The 21,912-nt window shown below is 44.1% G+C and overlaps 1 protein-coding gene and 1 pseudogene across 2 annotated transcripts in view; one reads left to right on the top strand and one right to left on the bottom strand.

Moving 5' to 3' along the window:
* The window catches only part of POMT2 (protein O-mannosyltransferase 2), a 51,159-nt gene extending 29,262 nt beyond the window's left edge, over positions 1–21,897 (bottom strand). Inside the window, exons 1-8 of one of the 2 annotated variants that reach the window (XM_058292973.1) lie at positions 21,310–21,834; positions 13,784–13,868; positions 8,605–8,709; positions 6,681–6,789; positions 4,838–4,946; positions 3,917–4,076; positions 2,515–2,621; positions 1,723–1,805 (exon numbers count right to left, since the gene is read on the bottom strand). In XM_058292973.1, the coding sequence (XP_058148956.1) occupies positions 1,723–1,805; positions 2,515–2,621; positions 3,917–4,076; positions 4,838–4,946; positions 6,681–6,789; positions 8,605–8,709; positions 13,784–13,868; positions 21,310–21,767 (1,216 nt within the window). In that variant the 5' untranslated portion in view covers positions 21,768–21,834. Of the gene's footprint in view, positions 1–1,722; positions 1,806–2,514; positions 2,622–3,916; positions 4,077–4,837; positions 4,947–6,680; positions 6,790–8,604; positions 8,710–13,783; positions 13,869–21,309 lie in introns of both variants that reach the window. The other variant, XM_058292974.2, reaches the window with a different exon arrangement.
* On the top strand, positions 19,698–19,798 carry LOC111762974 (U6 spliceosomal RNA; annotated as a pseudogene).
* Positions 21,898–21,912: the final 15 nt, after the last annotated feature.

Genomic DNA, 21,912 nt, shown 5'->3' with positions numbered 1-21,912 from the left:
TCTAAGGGAAGATGGTTTCACATACTGATGCATACAAGACAATAAGCAAGTACTGCAGCAGAGGTGTGACAATGGGTGACATGATGGGAGCCCAGAGCAGGGTAGGATGATTTCATCCCAGGGTATCAGAATGACTTGATGGGATAGATCATAGCTGAGCTGGGCCTTTTAAATAACAAGTAGGAATTTGCTAAATCTCAAAGCTCCACTTTCCTATCTTCTCCTATGAGTCAACATCTGCAGTCCTGGATACTGTTGACCACCCTTGCTTCTTAAAACTCTCTGTTCTCCCTTCTCTGGTCCTATACAGCTTCATGGACTACCCCTCCAAAGCCTCCTTCCCAAGTCCCTCTTCCTCCACATTTCCTAAAGATCTGACCTCAGCCCTGGTCCCCTTAGAGATCATAGCCACTGCCACATCATCAATTATCCCTTTATTTAGCAGATTCCTCGTTTGAAAACATCAGCCTCAAGCCCACTGGCTCCACTGCATGGATTTCTCCAAGCATCACAAAGATGACCTCTTAATGTGGAACATTTCAATAGCTGCCTTTCCTATTCCCTTTCAAACCAGCTTTTTTCCTCCTGCCTTTCCTGTTTCTATCCAGGTTAGGAGTTCTAAATACTGTACAAGACATGGAGAGACTAAATTGAGTAAGACATAGTTTTTGTCTCAAGGAAACAATTCCTAAGCTCAAATCCTCAGTGACATCTCTCTTCCTCTCCTTTAATGTTGTTTCTCTTGTGTATGCTCAGTTGCCTTACACCTGCTGGTTGTCACCATGCCCAGCTCAAGTACCTGCAGTAGCTTCCCAAAGGATGCCTCTGCCTCCAATTCTGTTCCCTCCAGAGCCATCTGTACTCTACCACCAGAGTCAACTCCCTGCTAAACAGCTTTCCTAGCATACTCTCTGCTCAAAAACCTCACTGTTTAATGAAGTCAAACATCTCATCCAGATGTTTCAAACCCTCATAATCTGGGCCAAACCTTTTCAACCTTATCTTCCAGTACTTTTCTGTATATAACCTGGGATTTGAGTTTTGCCCCATCCTCAATTTTGATCATGCTGTTCCATCTGCCGTGTATGTTCTCTCTTTCCTTTCCACATGTTCCAATCTACCCATTTTTCCAGGTCCTGATTCCAAGGCAGCTTACTCTATATACCTCTGGCCCCCACCAGCTCCCAGGTGAAGTGATCTCTCACACCCTTCAATCACCATAGCTGTGTCCCCTCTTTATGGACCTAGTACACATGGTTGTGTCATACGGAGATCCTCTATACCAGACTATGCTTTGGAGGGCTTCTATTTCTACAGCCTCCAATGTAGCTAATACTTGCTAACTGCTGTCTGTGAATACAGGAATGGATATGAGTCACAGAGTGCCATGGTGGAAACCAGCCACTGGACCTGGAGTGCCTTGTTCTGTAATCAGACTCTCTCTAGTCATCCTTCCCATAGAACTGGCTTTGCTGTTTCCACAGCTGCAGTGGAGAAGTTATTCTTCAGGCGCAAAGAACCTGCTGCTCCAGGTGCATCCCTCTGCACTTCCTTTGTCCTGATGCCCTCTCTTGAATGATCCTTACCAGACCTAACTGGATCTTCCTCCCACTCTGTCATTTACAGGCTAAAATAACTTAAGCTATCATATTTGTCCTTTCTAATACAATTCCCAGGATTCCTTCTGCCCTTCCACCTTTGTAAAGGCCCAGGGACACTCACGTTCAGGGAAAGAAGCATTGTGAAGGTTGTTCCCTGAAAGCCGGGCCTGGAAGGCAGAACTGAAGAATCCATCACCAGGACCACTGTGGAAAAAGGAAGTGTGGAAGAGAGCCAAGTTAATGGAATGAAAACTGCAATTTCCTAGGAGCCCTGGGAATAATTCTGCTTAGTCAGTTTAAAGAAGTAGTCAGAGTGGCAGTGTGGTATAGCGGGACAGACATGGGTGACAGAGTCAGAGAAACTAAGATCCAAATCCTAACTCAAAGGAAAAAAAGAAAAACAATAAAAGAAAAAAAAAAAGCAAATCTTAATTCAGTCACCTGCTAGCTGGGTGACTTTTGGCAAGACAGCTAACCTTATTTATTAAGCTTCAGTTCCTGGTTTATACATTGGGAATTTTTAAAAATTAAAACAACTCACAAATGATTATGATTAAATGAGATAATGTACACACAATGTTGACCATAGCTCCTGACACTTGGGAGATACTTGTTCAATGGGAGCTGCGACTGCTGCCGTTACTATTACTATCATCATCACACCTATAGCACATGATTATGGGTGCCCAGTCCTGCTAAGCAAGGGACTTTGCCGAGGGATAAAGGGAAGTTTGGCTACTAGGAAATTATCTTCCTTCAGGTCAGTATGCTGGCCTTTCTGAGCCTGTGAGCTATCCAGAGGATAGAAAACAGGAAGAAAGAAATAAGAAAAACACCTTGCAACCCCCAGGAAATCAAAGAGTCCATCTGTGGGCTTAGAGCCAAGGTGAGCAGTGGGAAAGGCTGGCTGTACCTTTTATTCAGCACCATGAAGTGAACAGCAAATGTGGCTGTGTAGAGTGCCAGGGGCAGCGCTATGAGGCATAGAACACGAGCAGTCAGGTGTTTCCCCACAGTCACCTGCAAACAGAAACCAGCACACAGCGGAGGGTATATGGGGCTTTATTAGTCCTTATCCTCTATGTGTGCATTATATATATATTTTTATGTATACAAGATAATGATAAAAAAAATTTTAAAGTAATGGCCAGCAGAAAGAAGAATAAATGGAAACCCTAAGTTCTTTGGCAACACCCTATCACAATGGGCTAGCCTACTGCTGCCTCTCCAGGACCTGCACCAGGGACCCCAATGTGCCACTTGCATCTGCAGCATCATTGCTCACCAGTCCCCTTAACATTCCAATCACCCTAACTCTGCACTTTCCCTGATGCTTCCTATACTGTACCAGCCCCACCTATCACATGGCCTTATCTTAAGTCAGACTGCACCTTCCTCCTAGAAGCCTTCCTGGGTTGCCACAACTAGGCAAGTGTCCCTCCTCTATGCTTTCAAAGCATTTATCAGCTGGACTTCAAATGCCTGTTTACTTATTTCTCTCTCTCCACTTTCTCTAAAGGCAGAAATCATATCTTATTCATCTATGTAATCCCAGTGTCTCACATTTAACAGATGTTCTCTATAGAATTCTGCATTAATAATCAAATTTGTTGAGTTTAGTTTAATGGTGACAGAGAAGCATTTAGTAAAATAGTTCAGGCCTAGAGTCAGCCTAACTTAGGTTTAGATCTTAAGGCTACCTCTTATTATCTGTATGACCTTGGGAAAGTTATTATCTCTTTAGGCTCCAGTTTTCTCATTGTAAAATGAGGGTAATAACGACCTACCTCATTGGGTTGTTATGGGAAGTAAATGAGATACTGAAGATAAGGCACTTCGCCTAGTGCCTGGCCCAGAATCGGCCCTGAATAGATAATTACTGGTAACAAATTTTAAAGGCGCTTACCGGCCTCCAGATACAGAGACCCTGGGTCAGGAAAGGGAAACCGGGAGGCGAGTAAGTCCTTTCACCCATTTTACATATGATTCCATGCGGTCGGTGTCTAGAACTAGCCAGCCAGGGGATTCTGTCCAGCTGGCTAGTTCTAGACCATTTAAAAGACATCACAGAAACAAAAGCCAGAAGAGAATTCCAAGGATGTCAGCTCATCCTTGGAATCCCTTTATACCTCTCCAGCTTCTCAGCATGGCCCACTCAATGCTGTGCTTCCTCACAGAGGGCGGCTGGACCCAGCCAGCCTCTGGCCGAGAACACAACCGCTCCACCACCTGCAGCAGGGGCAAAGAAAAGCCCCTGGCTCCCGCTGAGCAATTCCAAGGAGCAAAGACTTTTCTGAAAGCACTTGGATTCTCACCAATGAAAGACTGAGGTCTCCAAACAGGTGCCAAAGTTCTGAAATGGTGTTCAACCCCACTTGCAAGATGATAAAGAGGCCAACAAACTTGACCCCTATAGCAGCAGCAAGACTAATACCAGTCAGGCTGAGCCAGAACCACCAGGGGGCAGAGAAGGGCCTGAAAACCAATAAGACACAGTTGAGTTTGGCAGCTGGAACTGAAAGGCAAGAGCAGCAGTGGGGAAGGGCAGAGGCTTCCTGATTCAGAGAGCTGTGCTGTGCCCTCTACATGAGGGTTCTAACCTTGGGGCACTGTGTAAAATGGTTGCAAGGAAGGCGTGCTCTATGAACTCTAGAATGATATGGAAAAAACTATTCTGGAAGAAGACCAAGCCCTCCTGACAGCCTTAGAGGGATCCTGCTGACAGGTATGGCCCTTCCAAGCCAGACTTCATCTACATTATCCCCATCACTACGTTAGGACTGGATGCAACCACTGAGGGCAAGGAGACAACTAGCTCCCAGGCGGTATCCACCCTGGTACCTTCCCCTCTAGGAAAAGAATGTGAAAAATAAAGTTGTCTTGGCATCTCTTACCCAGCAGCAGTGCTGAGGGGTGGTGAAATGTGGGGAGGGCATTCAGACCCCTCTATAATATTCATAAACCCCTCCCCAAATCTATTCCCCATTTAAAAAATATTCTTTTAAAAAGATAAATTATATTTTCTGTCTTATGTAAAACAACAACATTTATAAAAAACTTTTGTTATTTTTATGATTTAAAATGGAAAATCTATGATAAAACAAACAAACATATACTTGCCTATAAACTCATCTTTATAAAAAGTCCTCTAAGCACCCACCCTGGCCCTGGCCATGACAGAAATTCTGGAGCTGTCACAGCTTCTGACCCTCCCCTCCCAAGATAGTATTTCTGACCTGTCCGCACAGGAGTTGTACTTGACCATGCTCAGCATGGCTGCCATGATGAAGAACATCAGGATGGGATCAAGGAGAATGTACTGGGACAGGGTAAGGCATCCTGTGTCTGAAAAACATGGCCTCACATGTTAAAAAGCAGAGTCAGAGATGGAGTCCCCTGAAAACCAAACACCCAGCTATAGGAAACAGTTTCCCTTGTGCTTAATTGCATGTGAGCCTTTGGGCCATGAAGACTAGATAGGCTACTGAGTCACTAGGGGCAAAAGGTCACAGCTTTAAGGTACACCAAAGCCCAGTGATGAGAAACAGTGTTTCACACCAGCTCCAAGTCCTTGAGAGGAGCTGGAGAGGACCACATTATACACTCAGAGCAGTCCTGAGATGGGCTCCTCCTCATTTCCACTATCAAAAAGGGAGTTCTGCAACCCTGCTGATGTAGCCCCAAACTACCTATCCTGATAGAGTCTTACCATTTTACATGAAGTGTCTGTTGGTGGCTTAGTCTCCACATTGCTGTCAGAGTGATTTTTTTTTTTTTTCAGCTTAAACCTCCTTACATCAGAGCCCTGCTAGAACCCTCCAATGTCTTCCCATCTCACTCAGAGTAACAAACTTCTCATGGCATCTGCAATGCCTGCATGGTCTTTCCCTTGCCTATGTATCTAATCTCATCACCCAGTTTCCCCTGCCTGCCTCACTCCACCTTAGCCACACCAGCCTTCTTGCTGTTCCTTGAATTCACTGAGCACTGCCCTATACCAGGGCCACTAAACTTGCTGTCCCTCTGCCTAGAACACTCTTCCCCTAGATCTCTGGATGGCTTGATCCTTTGCCTCACTCAGATCTCTGCTCAAGGCCACTTCCTCAGGGGGATCTTCACTGACCACCTTCCTCAAGCAGTATCACTCCACATGGCTCTACCCCTTACCCTGCTTTATTTTTGACATTGCACTTATTGTGTAAGACATTACATTATAGACTTATTAATTTTCTTGCTTATTCATTTTCTGCTTCACTAGCAGGTAAGCTCCATGATAGAGTATCTCATCAGTGTGCTCTCTGAGGCCAAGGGAAGTGCCCTGGCACAGAATAGGTGCTCAATAAATAACTGTTGAATTTAAAATGAATAAATGAATAACTGAAGTGGGAAAGATACAAGGAAAAACCCACCAGTCCTCTACAGGGAGGCCCTATAGTCTTGAAACATTTCTGTCAAAACAAAACCACCGCTAAAATACCCACTAAATTGGTCTGAACTTTAATTGTTAAGCTCCTTGAGGTCATGAATGCACTTTCATAAGAACAAAGTCAACAACAGGATTAACTTCTATCATCAACTCTCATTTATTCATGTAAGGATTATCCACAACAAATATTTAAGTTCCCATTTTGCTATCCCCTGCCACCCAGCTACTTTGGGGGCATTTGCCCTTGCGTTTAGTTAATTAGTTTAGGGGATACAAACTGATCTTAACATTAGCCTAAGAGAGGCAGAATAAGAATTGTAAACCTTCAAATACACACACACACACATGCATAAATAGATCTTATTATACATTCTAAACTCAAATGTGGATAATTTGGAGATTATTCTTTGGGATTACCCAGGCCAAATCTCCCCACTAATAATATGAAGACTTGCTGTACACAAGTATTTATATATGAAAGTAATATCAGTGAACAAAATGAGATCTGTAGTATATTTTACCTGATTCTAAAGTTAAGAACTGATTCCACAGACAGAATTTTTTTTCATAGATAGACTTTCGAGTACACTGATTTCCAGGGACATTTAGAGTACGGCAGTCAGTTTCCTAGGAAACATGGTAGAAGAACTTACCAAAGATGAGGAGGGCAGCAGTAACCAGGGCTGCTGGGAAGGACTTGGACAGCTCCCATACAGTGAGGTAGGCAAAGGGGATCAGCCAGGAACCCAGGAATGCACAGAACTGGAGGAGGAAAAGAGAAACCATCAGAATAATACTTGATTTGGTACAAAGTAATGCTTAAGCTAGAGGACCCTGATGAAGGTATAACTTTGGCTACTTAAAATCACCTGGAATAAAATAACAAAGAGGGGGCAGAGCAGTGAAGAGGTAAATCGGGCAGCATATATTTTTCCACTTGTGCACTGACATAAAATCAATAAAGTTCAACAGGCATTGTCAATGTATAATGCCAGAAGATGTGGGCAGGACAGCAAGTGGTTTTAAGTGGGAGACTCTGGGGTCAGCCTACCCCATTATGCTAGAAGTGACCTGCGAAAGTCATATCTCTATAACTCAGTCTCCCCATGTGTTCAATGTGAAAAATAGTTCCTACCTAACTGGGTTTACTCCAAAGATTAAATGTGACAAAGCTTTATTAGCACATAGAAAGTATTCAATAAAGGTTAGCTTCTATTACAAAACTCTGGGTATAGTTGAGAAAGATCTCTCTGAAGGTGTCTCAATACTTCAGAGAATTTAATCTTATTTCTGCAGTTTCTCTCTTGACACTCTTCTTCAGTCACATCAGAAAGTTACCCTTTAACCTATTGGAAATATTTTGATCTTGGAAAAACTATTGCTTGACACTTTAGTATCTGGAAGGTTATCTGTGTTTGTTTTGTTTTGTTTTAATCACCAGCCCTTTCTCCATCCACCCCCACACTGCCCATGAAAAGAAATAGACAAGGCCAGGGAAATGGTAAATTCTCACATTTGGCTGCCATTTCTTGTTAAACAGAAAACAATGTGCCCTACTATGAAAGTGAATGAGGCTTTATATTTGGCCTTTTGATATCCATAACAAGTCCACAGTGAGTCCAGCCTATATCCAATTATGTATGCTATGAGGTGTTCAACAGTAATTAGGAAGACAAAGAATCATTTAAGAACGTGAACTTGAGATTACAGGATACTCTATTTAATATGGCATGATATGACTATGTAAATCATCAAATGATTAGCCCAAATAAGCACAAAATCATTTATCTAAAATGCTTTGACTTCTTTTTTTTTTTTAAAGGAGGTACTGGGTATCAAACCTGAGATTTCTTACATGGGAAGCAGGCATTCAACCACTTGAGATACATCCACTCCCCCTGGACATTGTTAAGGAAAGGCGCGGCGCTTTGCGAATGTAAACTGCTTGAGAGTTTCATCTTCTGCAGAGATCAGTTTCTGCAGGTTTCATTTATCTACAGGAATGGGCTCCCAGAGAATTAGGAGTTTGGGCCCTGCCATGCTCCATCAAGCCTGGAGGCCGGGAATCAGACACACAGTCTCCCTTAAAGAAAGTTAGAAAACTCCCTGAAGCCTTGATGGGGAAAAAAGTAAGAACCTGTGGCAGAGATGTAAGGGAGGTTTACTCTTAAGAAAGGGCCCTCAGAGAAGGCAACACTTCAGTACTGTGGCCACAGAGAAGAATGTGTAGTTTGCCAGTGTGAGGTCAGCATCGTGGCTGCAGAAGACTCCTTGCTGCCTGGTCCCAGGTTCCTCTCCAGTCTGAGGTCTCATGCCTTATGTGGCAGAGTAACAGGTGATAGTATGTGCTTGCTCCTATTTGTTTAATGTCTGTATTATCTATGACCTCCTCTTCTCCTCTGCCCAACCCCAGTTCTGAACCTCTACACCACAGGGTGTGGGTCCCATCAATCTAACCCCATCACCAAAAAGTCCCATTTCCTACACCTGCCACCACTTCAGGGCTTCTAACAGTAAACTTCTGACTGAGTGTGGCCCCAGGGTTCAGTCAGTCTATATCAAGCCAGAGAGTCTTACTCCTCTCATTCCAATGTATCTGTGATGCTCATATTTGTCCCCAGGCTTCTGGAACAAAAATGTACCATCATATCCACTCAGGTAGCCAGCAAGACCTATCAGCATCTGGGGAGAGAAGAACAAACCAAAAAATGAGAGACTTTTGAGAGAAGATTTTTTTTGTCCCCTGAACTTCCCTCCAGTTATTTCCACAGACTTTGGCTCCCCTTAAGAATATTCCATAAAAGGAGTTGCCAATGGGACATTTTCTCCTGCAGCTGCTGGAAAGCAAAGAATCTTTTGTCTACAGAGCTCATTGCTTGAAACAAATCCTCTCTTGTGCTATGGCCAAGTTCTTGGAAACAGTATCAATTGAATACTTAGAGGGAAAAAAAAAAACAACCAATTCGAAGGGCAGGGCCAATGAGGGGCTCCCTCGTTTGGCTGTCTTTCATTTGTTGTGAATTAAAATATGATAATTTTGAGGGGAGAACATGGGTAAAGGCTGATGCAGGCTCCAACCCATGGTCCTCACCAGGTCCATTCCTGGGAGATTGATCCATTGAAAGGAAAAAGAGGTTCCAAGTTAGAATGGGATGGGAAAAAAGTGGTCAAGGAGCTGCGCATCAGGAATAGAGAGAAGGGAAGAAAAGAAGAAAGAGGAATGCAAAGACGCATGCATTTCTCCAGAGGGGAAAAAGAAGAAAAGCCCCAATGAAAAAAGTACCAAAACACTGGAAGAGACAGGCATAGAAATATTAGAATATATTTTATATTTCTATATTCTAATATATTAGAAATCCATGAAATACTTCTAATATTTCAAAAGAAGGCAATCTTGGCAATTCCCAAACCAGAACAAATCAACTATAAACTGACACTGTTTAAAACTTTCGAAGGATCAGCCTCTCCACTTTGTTTTCATTAGCCATCATCATCATAAAATTCTCTCTTCCACACAGGTAATCAGAAGTAGCATAAAATCTGTCAGCAAATATCAACAATCTGTGACAGCCCCAGGCTGCTTCAGTCTGACCCCCAGGCTCCAGTCAAGCTGTATAGAAGGACAGAATACACTGGCTGTGTGTGAAAAAGCCCCTCCTGACAGCACTGCCTGAGGGAACTTGGATTTGGACCACCAGCCATCTTACTTTTTTTTCTAAGTAGTTCTAGAGCCACTCTCTATGGCAAGGTCCAGAAGTATTACAAAATCTTATATTTAAAAAAAAAAAAGGAATCCTAAGATACACAAGTCAACTTAATTTAATGTAATAAAGTAATGTAAGGTATTGGAAAGACAAGGCCATCCAAATACCTAAATGAAGGGTAACAGTCAAACTGCCCCTGCCCACCTGGGAACTCGGAGGACAGGCTCACCTAGCGCTGATCATGAACCACAAGGCTGCTTGGCTAGCTGGTAGACGGTCTGAATCGAAGCACCCCACATATCAGCTATCTGATCCTGAACAATACTTAATATCTCTGACCCACAGGTAATAAAGCCTTCCAGCAGGGGGTTGTAAGGATTAGAGGTGAGCTATAAGTAAAACACTTATGCCAAATGCTTAGCAGTTACTCAACTTCACTTCCCTCTAAATTCCCTTAAGATTACAAGTAGCCCTGAGCTAATTTCCTAACTAAACTCATTCAAATCGATGAGAAAGACAGGCACTCCACTAGAAAAATGAGCAAATTCAAAGAAAACAAAATACAAATGGCAAATAAACATCCAAAAAAATGTTCAACCTAACTCATAAAGACATGCAAATGAAAACAGCGATATATCATTTTTCACTCTCAAACTGGCAAAATTTTTAAAGTATGAGCATACCAGTTTGAGGTTATAAGCACCCTCATACACTGTGGGTGTGAGTATATATTATTACAAAACTTTTGTAGGAAAATTTGGCAATACTTAACACAATTTTAAATGTACATAGCCTTTGACTTTTTCATTTCAGCTGCTGGAAATCTGTCAGATATACCTGCACAACTTGTAAGGATACATGTCCAAAGATATTAACTACAATATTTTTATAATGGCTAAAAACTGAAAATAACGTAAATGCCCACCAATTGAAGAGGAGTATAATTTATGGCACATCTGTATAATGGAATCACATATAGCTGTTAAAAAGAATGAAGTACATCTAAATGTGCTGATGCAAAGATGTTAAGGTATATCGCGTTTAAAATACAAGTTACTGAGCAATTTCATTGTGATCCCATTTGTGTTTTTAAAAAGGACTGTGTGTGTATATACACATGGGTATGTGTTCATGTGTATTTATATAAAACAAACACATATATATGCATAAATAATTTCTGAGAGGGTAAATTAGAAACTGTTACCAAAGGTGACCATGCTAACCTCTGGAGAATAGAAATGCTGGGAAAGGAGGTTTTAGACCTTTTAAATCCTTCTGTGCTGATCAGTTTTCACTGTCCGCAGGCATTTTTATTTAAAAAATAATAATACCTACTTGACTGATGTTCAGGTGCCCAGGGCTGGGGGTCAGTGTGAAGTCACAGATAAAAGCCCAGTAGAGGAAGAGGGCACTTCTTCCATGTCACCTCAAGGGCATATTGATTCTTTGACTGGCCTGGCCTCAGAATTTATGGAAGCTACTTTGCTCTCTCACAGGTTTCCAACTTGCTCATCACTCTTTCTACCAGGTAGAGCACAGGACCATCAGGAGATAAATTATGGGCACAGGTAGACCTCACTCTCTGGGGACAGTCTTAGAAGAAGCTTCACATTTCTCTCTTCACTCAGGGGGCCAGATGTAAGAAAGGAAGACTTAGGTAAATTAAACAAATCAATCAGTATTTTGCACAGGTTCACACTATGTTGAGCAATGGGGAATCCAAAAAAGTACAGACACTCCCCCAGCTGAAAGACTGGGCTGAGTTCCCAGACTAGCCCACTGTAGTTTGACATGTTCTGTTGCTTAGTTCTACGGTTGTAACAGATCTAGTCTGAGTATTAAAACAAGGCAAGTTCATGAGACAGTGTGAGGCTAATTGTTAAAAAAGAAGGCTCTAAGCCAGTCTGAACCTTGAATCTGCCACTGACTAGCTTTGTGCTCTACAGTAAACTACTTGTCCTCTCTGTGCCCAGAGTTTCCACATCTCTAAAATGGAGATACAACAGTGCCCATTTCATAGGGCTGTTCCAAGGATTGCATGACACAGTGAATGTCAAATGATGAGAACAGAGTAAATGTTCCATTGTTCTTATTTGTATTTTTGTTGCATTGTAAAGGAGACAGGAAGAGGCATAACATCTACTCCATTCCTGGGCTCAGAGACAATTTTACATTAGGCCACCTGTCCCAGCTCCCCCTCCATACCTCCTATCTGCAAGGGCCTTCTTCCTGGTTCCCACCCTAGGCCCTTGTGCTTCCCTAAGCCTACCTGTCATAGCTCTCCCACACATGCCTAGCTCCTACCTTCACCGCCCCCCCCCCAAGTGCTCCATCCCAGGTGAATCCTTGTCCCCTTGGTGTCTAAAATCTCAGTCTCTAGTTAGGAAGAAAGGACTGGGTGAATGCCTGAGCTAATCCACTGGCCTTCTCAGAGATGTTTGTTTTTACAAGAGTAAAATCAATTCTGATTGGTGGAATTTCTAACTGAAAAACACGTGAGAAAAATCAAACCATGTGTACACAGAGACTAGGGAGGAGCAAAAGGAGTGTAGCTCCACTGTAGGCAATCAGCTCCCCAAGTTACTTCTGCTTTATGTGATACATTCCCTCCCTCCATTTCTTTTCTCTTTATTTAATTGAGATATAATTCACATACCATAAATTTCACCATTTTAAAGTGTACAATTCAATGGTTTTTGGTATATTCACCAGGTTATGCAATAACACCACTAATTCTAGACCATTTTCATCACCCCTAAAAGAAACCCCACTCCCACTGGCAGTTGCTTCTCATTCCTCCCTTCCAGCTACTAATCTACTTTATGTCTATGGATTTCCCTATTTTGGATAATTCCTATAGGTGGAATCATATAATGTGCAGCCTTTTGAATATGGTTTATTTCTCTTAGCATAATGTTTTTAAGGTTCATTCATGTTGCAAAATGTTATACTTCTTTATGGTTGCAGTAGTAGGAAAAACTTGGCCGGTCTTTGTCCACAGTTCCAGGGGTAAGCAACCTCTGAATCTCTGGAATATCCTGTAATGGGAATATCTTTTGCTGTTCCAGGTATGCCCAAGACCATACCTGATGGTCCATATGCTAATGAGTAGACAGAGAGGGGCTAACCACACCTGCAGTCTTAGGGTGGGGCTGGTCCCACCAAAAGACCAACCACAGGATTAGGGGTTGGGGCTTAGAGCCATGTCATTTCAGCCCGTCTTCCAGATCTCTAGGAGGGGAGAGGGGCTGCAGATTGAGCACAACCCCACAGGCACTGATTCTATCAATAATGCCTGTATGAGACCCCATATAAACTTGGAACACTTGAAGCTTCTCTGATATCATGCTGGGAGGGTGGCACATTCTGACTCCACATGGAGACCCTCTCAGATCTTGCCCTATTTGTCTCTATTTTTGGCTTCTTCTTATTTTTATTCTTTTACTGTGATAAATCTATAATCATTTAAGTACAGTGCTTTCAGTAAGTTCTGTGAGGTGTTCTAGAGAATTATAGAACCTGAAGAAGTGATGGGAACCCCCAAATTTGTAGCCAGTTGGTCAGAAGTGTGAGTGGCCTATGCCCCTGAACTTATGACTGGTGCCTGCAGGACAATCTTATAGAATACTGCCCTTACTTACCCTGGGGGTCTGGCCTAAGTCTGGGTAATTGGAGGCAGAACTGAACTGACTGAGTGACTTGGCAGTCATTTGCAATTGCTGATTGAAGTTTCTGATACCAATATAGTTGGTGTTAAAAGCTTCTGTGGAAGGTGTAGACGTTTTTTGATACCTGTGCTATGGCTGAATAATATTCCATTATTTGGATACATCACATTTTGTTTATCCAATTATCGGTCGATGGACCCTCTCCATTTCTGAACAGAGAAGACCCCCAAAATATGAAAGATTTTTCATAAACGCAGCTGATACAGAATGTTAGGGAATTCTTTCTACAAGCCCAAGAATTAAATAAAAAACTGAGACTTGGTGCTAACCCTTAGGAGCCATCCTCACAGATTATAGAGAGCTGCTGTTCCCCACACTGCTCACCTTTCCCAAAGGAGGGTGCACATCAAAGAAAAAGGTGCGGTTGATATAGTAACTTCCCATTTTTCCAAAGTGAGTCTCATCCCAACTAAAAGAAAAACAAAGAAAAAGAGAATTTTTAAATTATCAAAACCCAAATAGTATTCATTAAAAGTTACAGCTGGGAAGTGAATGTGGCTTGAGTGAATGAGCTCCCGCCTACCACACGGGAAGTCCTAGGTTCGGTTCCTGTTGCCTCCAGGAGAAGGTGAGCTGGTGCAACAGGCAGGCACAATGAGCTGACACAGAAAGATGACTCAACAAAGAGACGCAAAGAGGAATGACAGTGAAGAGACACAACAAACCATGTGATGTCCTGGGTTTCGTTCTGGAGCCTCCTAAAGAGAATATTAGCAGCCACAAAAAAGCACACAGCAAATGGAAAGAGAGAGCAGACAGCTACCTCAAACAATGGGGGAAGGGAATAAATAAATCTTTAAAAAAAAATTTACAGCTAAAACCAAAAGCTATGAGTTTCAAGCAATTAATAAGAAAGTTTGGAATTTTAAAAAAAGTTTTTAACACAAGTGACTTAAAGAAGCAAGACATCAAGCTGGTCATTAACCTTCATTTAGAGAGATGAGAAAGATTAGAAAATATTAATATTTACCAAGAGTTACCAAAAAGTTAAGTTAAATCTATCCTTATTCTGTGTCTTGTATTTCTGTCTATTTTCAGAGGGCAAAGAGCTATCCTATAAAATGGAAAGGTTTGTATTAAGAGTTATCTTACAAGTCAGTTAGCTCCTAAATCCCAGTCATGAAGAGATGGTGCACCTGGCTATCGTAGAAGTCTGGCTTTGCTTATCTACCTTGTGATAATTTGCTAACTGAACTTATCACTGAACTTATTACAACTACAGTACATAAAAATTGAGGGTTTTCTTACTAAGTTAGGAGCACATCCAAATGATTCCTCATTGAATGTTATTTTGCAAATGATTCTGATAGGCTAGCTTTTAAATACAAAGTAAATCTTTTCCTTCCGCACAATAACATCTTACATGAAGGCCTTAAGAAGACAGCAAAGTTCTCCAGCAGAGCCTGGTCATGGCTGTTTTTCAGTCCTCTACAGCTCAGGAGAGGGGCTGATTGCTCCTGACTGTCCATGCAGGTCAGCATCCATGAGCAGTCATCACCCACCCACTACCTAAGTAGGGATTTCCTAGGAATCCTGCATTTACCCCATGGATCTAATAGTCAGGAAGAAGGGCAAATCTACTACTGCACCTGCTTAACACACTGCTTAACATCAGAAGACAGGTGAGGACATTTGCAGAGGGAAGCGGATATGGCTCAAGCCTACCACTTGGGAGGTCCTGGGTTTGGTTCCCAGTGCCTCCTGGAGAAGACAAGCAAGACAGCAAGCTGGAGTGATGGGCTGGCGCGGTGAGCTGATACAACAAGATGATGCAACAGGGAGACACAAAGAGGAAACACAATGAGAGAGACAACAAAGCAGGGAACAGAGGTGGCTCAAACAATTGAGGGCCTCTCTCCCACATGGGAGTTCCCAGGTTTAGTTTCCAGTGCCTCTTAAAAGAGAAGACCAGCAGACACAAAGAGCACACAGTGAATGGACACAGAGTGCAGAAAGCAAGCATAAACAATGAAGGAAGGAATTAAAAAAAAAAAAAAGATTTACAGAAAGAAGAGACTCGGCCCCAGCTCAACCACTTACTAACTGCATGATCTGAGAAAATCACTCCCCCTCTCTGAACCTCTTTTCTCATCTACGTGATGAAGACAATAATAATATCTGCCATGCCCTGCTCCCAAGAAGGTAGATAGCACATGTGAAAGAACGCTGTAGACTGTAAAGTATACATGCTGGGCATTAAACTGTTTCAACATTTGTGGTCAGTTTTAAAGTCTACTTAGAAACATACTGACAAGGGGGCACACTTTTTTTTTTGAGGTACCAGGGCCAGGGATTGAACCCAGGACCTCATACATGAGAAGCCAGGGCTCAACCACTGAGCCACATCAGCTCCCAAGTTGGCTTTTTTGCTTGCTTGTTATTTGTCTTTGTTTTTAGGAGAAACTGAACCCAGGACCTCCCATGTGGGAAGAAGGCACTCAATCACTTGAGCCACATTTGCTCCCTGAAGGGGGCATACAATTTTTTTTTTTTAAGATTTATTTATTTCTCTCCCGCCCCCCCCCATTGTCTGTTCTCTGTGTCTGTTTGCTGAGTCTTCTTCTTTGTCTGCTTCTGTTGTTGTCAGCGACATGGGAATCTGTGTTTCTTTTTGTTGCATCATCTTGTTGTGTCAGCTCTCCGTGTGTGGCGCCATTCTTAGGCAGGCTGCACTTTCTTTCGCACTGGGCGGCTCTCCTTACGGGGCAAACTCCTTGCGCGTGGGGCTCCCCTATGCGGGGACACCCCTGCGTGGCACGCACTCCTTGTGCGCATCAGCACTGCGCATGGGCCAGCTGCACACGGGTCAAGGAGGCCCAGGGTTTGAACTGCAGACCTCCCATGTGGTAGACGGACGCCCTAACCACTGGGCCAAGTCCGCTTCCCAAGGGGGCATACAATTTTTACTTCAAAAGTTCCCCAAGTGAGAGCTGGTGTAGTCAGTGCCAGCATACCACAAGTAGATCCCAGGTTCGATCCCGTTTTTTAAGTTTTCAAAAAACTTAAAAACATTATTTTTTAAGTTTCCCAAGTAAAACTAGGCATATCACCCACATTCCCCCTTGGCTTTTATGTGTTGGGAAAGAGAGTCCTTCCTAGGTCTCTTGCACCTCTACCTGTCTTGAAAGGCATGCCAAGAATGCAAGGACCTGACTACTTTTAACCTGGGCTATTTCTCGGAGTTTTGTTTGCAGTAAGCAACCTCCAGGGAAGAAGCAATGTCTTCCTCTGGGACAAAGAGCAGGCTCACTTACTGCTTGCTTTAAAACAGTCCTCATCTGCAACACAACCCACTGTGTGTGACCCACGGCATCTCGTGGGGCTTTGGGGTCAAGAAGAACCAATGATGCCAACATGCTGATGTTCATCCCACTCACTGTACTGTGACAAATAAAGTCCTTTGTCTCTGATCCATCACTCAAACTGACAGGCTAGTTTGCAAGTAGCATAAAATAAAATTCTACACCTTGACAGTTTTGGTGACAAGTATAAACAAAGCTTCTCTAAGAAAAAGGACAAGGGACTCCACAGGCTGGATTAGGGGATACAAGAAGACTCCCTGGAATCCAGTAGCGAAAGACCTTGTCCAAGTAGTGGTAGTGGTGGTAGTGGGGTAGTAAGAGTGCCCTACTGCCCTACCTGTTAATGAGGTTAAGCAGAAAGAGGAAAGATTGAAAAAGCCATCTGGGCTGCTTTGGTTATTAGGCAAAAGGGGGAAGGTATATAATTGTAACAATGGTACAGCAAGCCTTGCCGTCCCAGACAAAAGGTAATCTGGATGTGGCTGCTGAATAAAAGGGTCTTGAATGCTTAAATAGTGTCAGCAATAAGGACCTTGCTATTCAATATAGAACTTCGAGCAAAATGAAAACACTGAAAGATTATTTGGATGAGCTGTGTGCAGCTGCCCATTTGGCTGCAGCCAAAAGTCAATGTGCCTTGCTTACTGGCACAACGCCAGTCTCTCCCTAAATGCCTCCTGATCCCTCCCCCACTACCACAACCTCAGCTGCTTCGGAGTAAGATGATTAAAGCTGAGGTCAACATCTCTCTGTCCCCCAAGGGAACTCCAGGGAGGAGAGGGACTCAAACTCTTATGGCTCTGTTAGATACAGGTGCTCATATCGCCACCTTATCCAGTTCCTTGGTGGGGAGAACTTGCTAGGCATAGGGGTGACTGAAGGTGCTAAGACTGTAAGAGGAGCTGCAGCAGCATGTGCAGGGGCAGGAAGAAAAGAGCCTCTGAGTCCAGACACTCACTGAACACCAGGAAGTACACTGGGGAAGAGAAGTGGTGCCAAGCCTAGCAAGGCACTACAGGAGAAAAAAAGCCTTCCCAGCACTCCCACAGCTAGCCTCCTCTCCCCATTCCCTACCCCCCTCCTAGCTGGGGAATGATGTAATCTGTGTGGTCACTGCAGCCCCTGATGCATGCCTATTAAGACTCCTTAGTTCAAGTCTCCATGGAGGGGGGTGCAGATGTGGATCAACTGATAAGGCCTCTGCCTACCATATGGGAAGACCCAGGTTCGATCCTTGGGACCTCCTGGTGAAAAAGAAAAGAAAGCATGCCTGCATAGTAAGCCAGTGCTCATGCAGTGAGCCAAGTGCCTGCACGGCGAGCCAGTGTCTGTGCAAGTGAGCCACATAGCAAGATGATGACACAACCAAAGAGAGAGGAAGGGGACAGTCAAAGTGAAGGGTAGCAGAGACCAGGAACTAAGGTGGCACAATTGACAGGGAACTTCTCTCCACATCCGAGGCCCTCAGGATCCAATCCCTCTGAATCCTAAAGGAAAAAGATGAGAAGACAAAAAAGAGAAATAGATAGAGAAGATCACACAGTAAATGGACACAGACAGCAAAAAACAATAGGGTGGTGGCAGAGGTGAGGAAAAATTAATAAATCTTTTTTTAAAAAAAAGTCTCCATGGGGGGGAAAGCACCCAAATTCAACTGAATGAGACTTATCAAAGTTCTTAGTGGGGAAGGGAAGCTGAAATGACCTTGTGGGTAGGGCCTTTAGGGCCACTTCAGTGTACTATAGTTGTGGCTTCCACTGCTGAATGTATGGTAATGATCCCTTAAGTATCAAAAAGAATTATCCTATCCAGGGACTGCCGTAGAGAGGTGATTCCTGTCCCTTCTGGAGTGGTCCAGGAGAAACTATAAAATGGTAGGAAGAGAAAGGGAAATCACAGTTTTAATGACTTAATGGCCATTAGAATACCAAGGCCATGCCCCAGGATTATAGCACCACCTGCTGGACATATGCTTCAAGTACACCCTTAAAAAAAAAAGCTATTAATTTACACTTGTATCTTGTGTTATAATTAAGCACCTGACACATGAAGGCCTTAGGACTCTCTGGCCTGATATTCCCACTTGGGGTGGGTCAATTTGGACTCTACCGCTAAGAAGGGAAGGACTCAACAAGTCTGGCTTGTCAAGTGGAAATGGTATATTTAAGAGTGCCGCTGGCCTGGCCATAGAGCAGGGGTTCTTAACCTTTTTTGTTCCACGGACCCCTTTGCCAGTAAAGTAAAAACCACAGACCCCTTACTAAGTCCACACTATACTGTGTATTATTTAGTAAATATATCACACCCACACCAACACTTCTCCACAAGAATAATGTTGTTTTTTTTAAAATTTCAATTCAAGTTCACAGACCTCTTGTTAAGAACCCCTGCCCTAGAGGTATCTCAGTTTTATGCCTGAATGGCAGTTTCCTCTTTTAAGGGAAACTATCTCCCACTCCACTACCTGAAACAAAGTTGCTGGCTCAATGGACTCTGAATTCACAGAGGTTCCTCTAAATCACAGCTTCTTAACCAGGGGTCCATGGACCCTTTGATTTCAGGGGGTGCATGAGCCGGAATTGAAAAAAAAATCAACTTATTATCTTTATTTTCTCTGACCTCTAACTGAAACCTAGCATTTCCTTCACTTACAAATGTATGTAGTAAAATAAAGTAATATTCATTTCACATCACATTATAGTTGTTGCATACCTTGAAAAATCACTTACACTCACCCATACTATGAAATTACAGTACTTGTTAGACCTGACACTAGTTAAGTCCCATAAAACCATCTGCCGCTACACTATGAGAAGGGGTCCGTGGTTTTCACCTGACTGGCAAAGGGTTCTGTGGAACAAATAAAGTTAAGGACCCCTACTCTAAATGCTGGTTCACTGATGGCTAGACTAAATTAAAAGCTGACGGTGTCATGTTTGCTTCAGTAGCACATGCACTAAAATTAGAACAATATAGAGAGATTAGCTTGCCCCTGTGCAAGGATGATGCACAAATTCATGAAAATCTGATGGTGTCCATTGGGCAGTAGCAGCTATCTAGCCCCAATGACAACTCCAGAGGGCTGACTACAATAAGAGTTGATCAGAACAATGGACTGCATTGAAAATCATCACCTTTGCCCACACCCTCTTTGGAGCTAAGGACCTTGGAGGATATGAATGAGGTAAATATTGCTGTTCAGTCTCATCCTGCTGCTTAGAGTCCCAATGATAGTAGCCTTCATTAAATGCTGTATGAGACAAAAGTGAATGAATTTGATCCCAGCCTTTGTCAGCCAGATTAACCAATAGCTAACAGAGCTGCACACTCATGTGAAAATTAGCTAGAAGCCAAGACAGTGTAGGATGGGGGGGTGAGACTTTAGAACAGGTCTCTCGTGCTCCTACACATCTTTCTGATATGCCAAGAATGCAAGACTCCTATTGCATTTTACCTGTGCCATTTCTCAGGGTAATGTTTGCAGAAAACAACTTTGGGGGGAAAAGTAATATCTCCCTCTCTATCTATACTTGCCGACTACTTGCTAAAAAATGGTAGATTCTTCAAGCTCATTATTCATTAACAGTGATACAACCCACTGTTTTGCAGTAATAATATATCCCAGCCCATGGGATCACCCTGTGGGATGTGAGGAAGGGGCAAGGGAAACTAACTCCAACATGCTGATGTTCATCCTGCTGACCGTGCAGGACCCAGAAGTCTTGTTTCTCCTGCCAACACTCACAAAACAGTAACAGGCAAATTAATTAACTTTCAAGTAGAATAACTCTGACATGACGTTTGTTTGTTTGCTTGCTTTGTGGTCAAGGAGTTTCATTTCTGACATCTACACTTTTTCCTCAGTGATACCAAGAAAATACGGTGTCACCTGTTGGCCAAACAAAGTAACCATTTTCAGCTTGCATAAAACTTTTCTTCCTTCCAGGTAGAGACCAAATCACTTTTTACATTTGGTTAATGAAATCTGACCATGTCCCTGTTCTGCAGCTGAGACCTACAGAATAAAAACCTTTAAGGAAAAAACTCTTCTCACAGGACAACCCTGGACCTGCTTCCTGGAACCTTTGCCCTCATCCCTAGACACCCCAACTGTCCCTGTTCCCAAGGATGAAGGCACCCAGTTAGGAATTTTCCTTTCCACTGACGCCTAAAAGTTCTGCGGCTTAAGAATTTAGGCCTTGGGAAATTCTGTCCTACGAATTTCCAGTTCTCCTTGGACAGTTCAACACAGCTTTAAAAGCCACCACTTAAGAGCCAGGTGAGGCACTCCAGCAGAACCTGGAAGACATGAAGCCGGCTTCCCCGAATCCGCAGAATCCCACCGCCACCCACCAGCGCAAAACCAGTCCTCTCACAGGGGCTGCCCCCGCCAGAGGCAACCACCAGAGACCCGACCCCCAGCACGGCAGCCCCTCCCCTCCAACTGCCAATTCCGTCCCGCCCGGTCCGAGCCCTGGGGCCAATCAGAGGGCGGCGTCCCTCCCTCTCGGTTGCCATGGTGCCCGCCGAGTCCCTCCCGTCACTCACCAGATGTGCGGCGGCTGGTCCAGACGGTAGAAGCGGGTGGCGAAGGACAGCAGCGTCACCAGGGCCAGCAGGGCCCACCCACCGGCCACCTCGAAGCGCCGCGAGCCCCCAGCAGGCCGTTTGGGGCTTCGCGCTGCATCCTCAGCGGCCGCGGCCCGGCCCGCGGCCCTAGCAGCCGGGGGTACACAGCGGCCCCGCCGGGGGCGCAGCTCAGACCCTGCCAGGCCTCCGCCCACCACCGGCGGCATCCTTCCCCTCCTCAGGGTCGCCCTCCGGCCCGGAGGCACGCTTGGTCGTGTCAGCCGCCACGCCAAGAAGTCACAAAAGGGCAGCTCAGGGTCGCCTGGGAAATGTAGTTCCCTCCGCCGACAGCGGAGCGCGGAGCCCCGGACTCTGGGCTGGGCGGGCAGCGTGGTCTCCGCCCCGGTCGCTAAGAGGGGGCCAGTGGCGCAGAGCATGACGGGACTGGAAGGACCAGGGAGGACAGGGCAGGAGAGACAACGGGCTCAAGGGACTGCAACTCCCGACAGTGCCAGGAGTGGGGGCGCGGCGGGGGGGCGGAGCGAACTAGAAGAGAAATAAAAACTCATCCTAGTCCAACCC

This window comes from Dasypus novemcinctus, chromosome 3 (genome assembly GCF_030445035.2).
Source record: "Dasypus novemcinctus isolate mDasNov1 chromosome 3, mDasNov1.1.hap2, whole genome shotgun sequence".
Taxonomy (NCBI): Eukaryota; Metazoa; Chordata; class Mammalia; order Cingulata; family Dasypodidae; genus Dasypus; species Dasypus novemcinctus.
The sequence above is the reverse complement of the archived record's forward strand: the minus strand, read 5'-3'. Positions and strand labels throughout refer to the sequence as shown.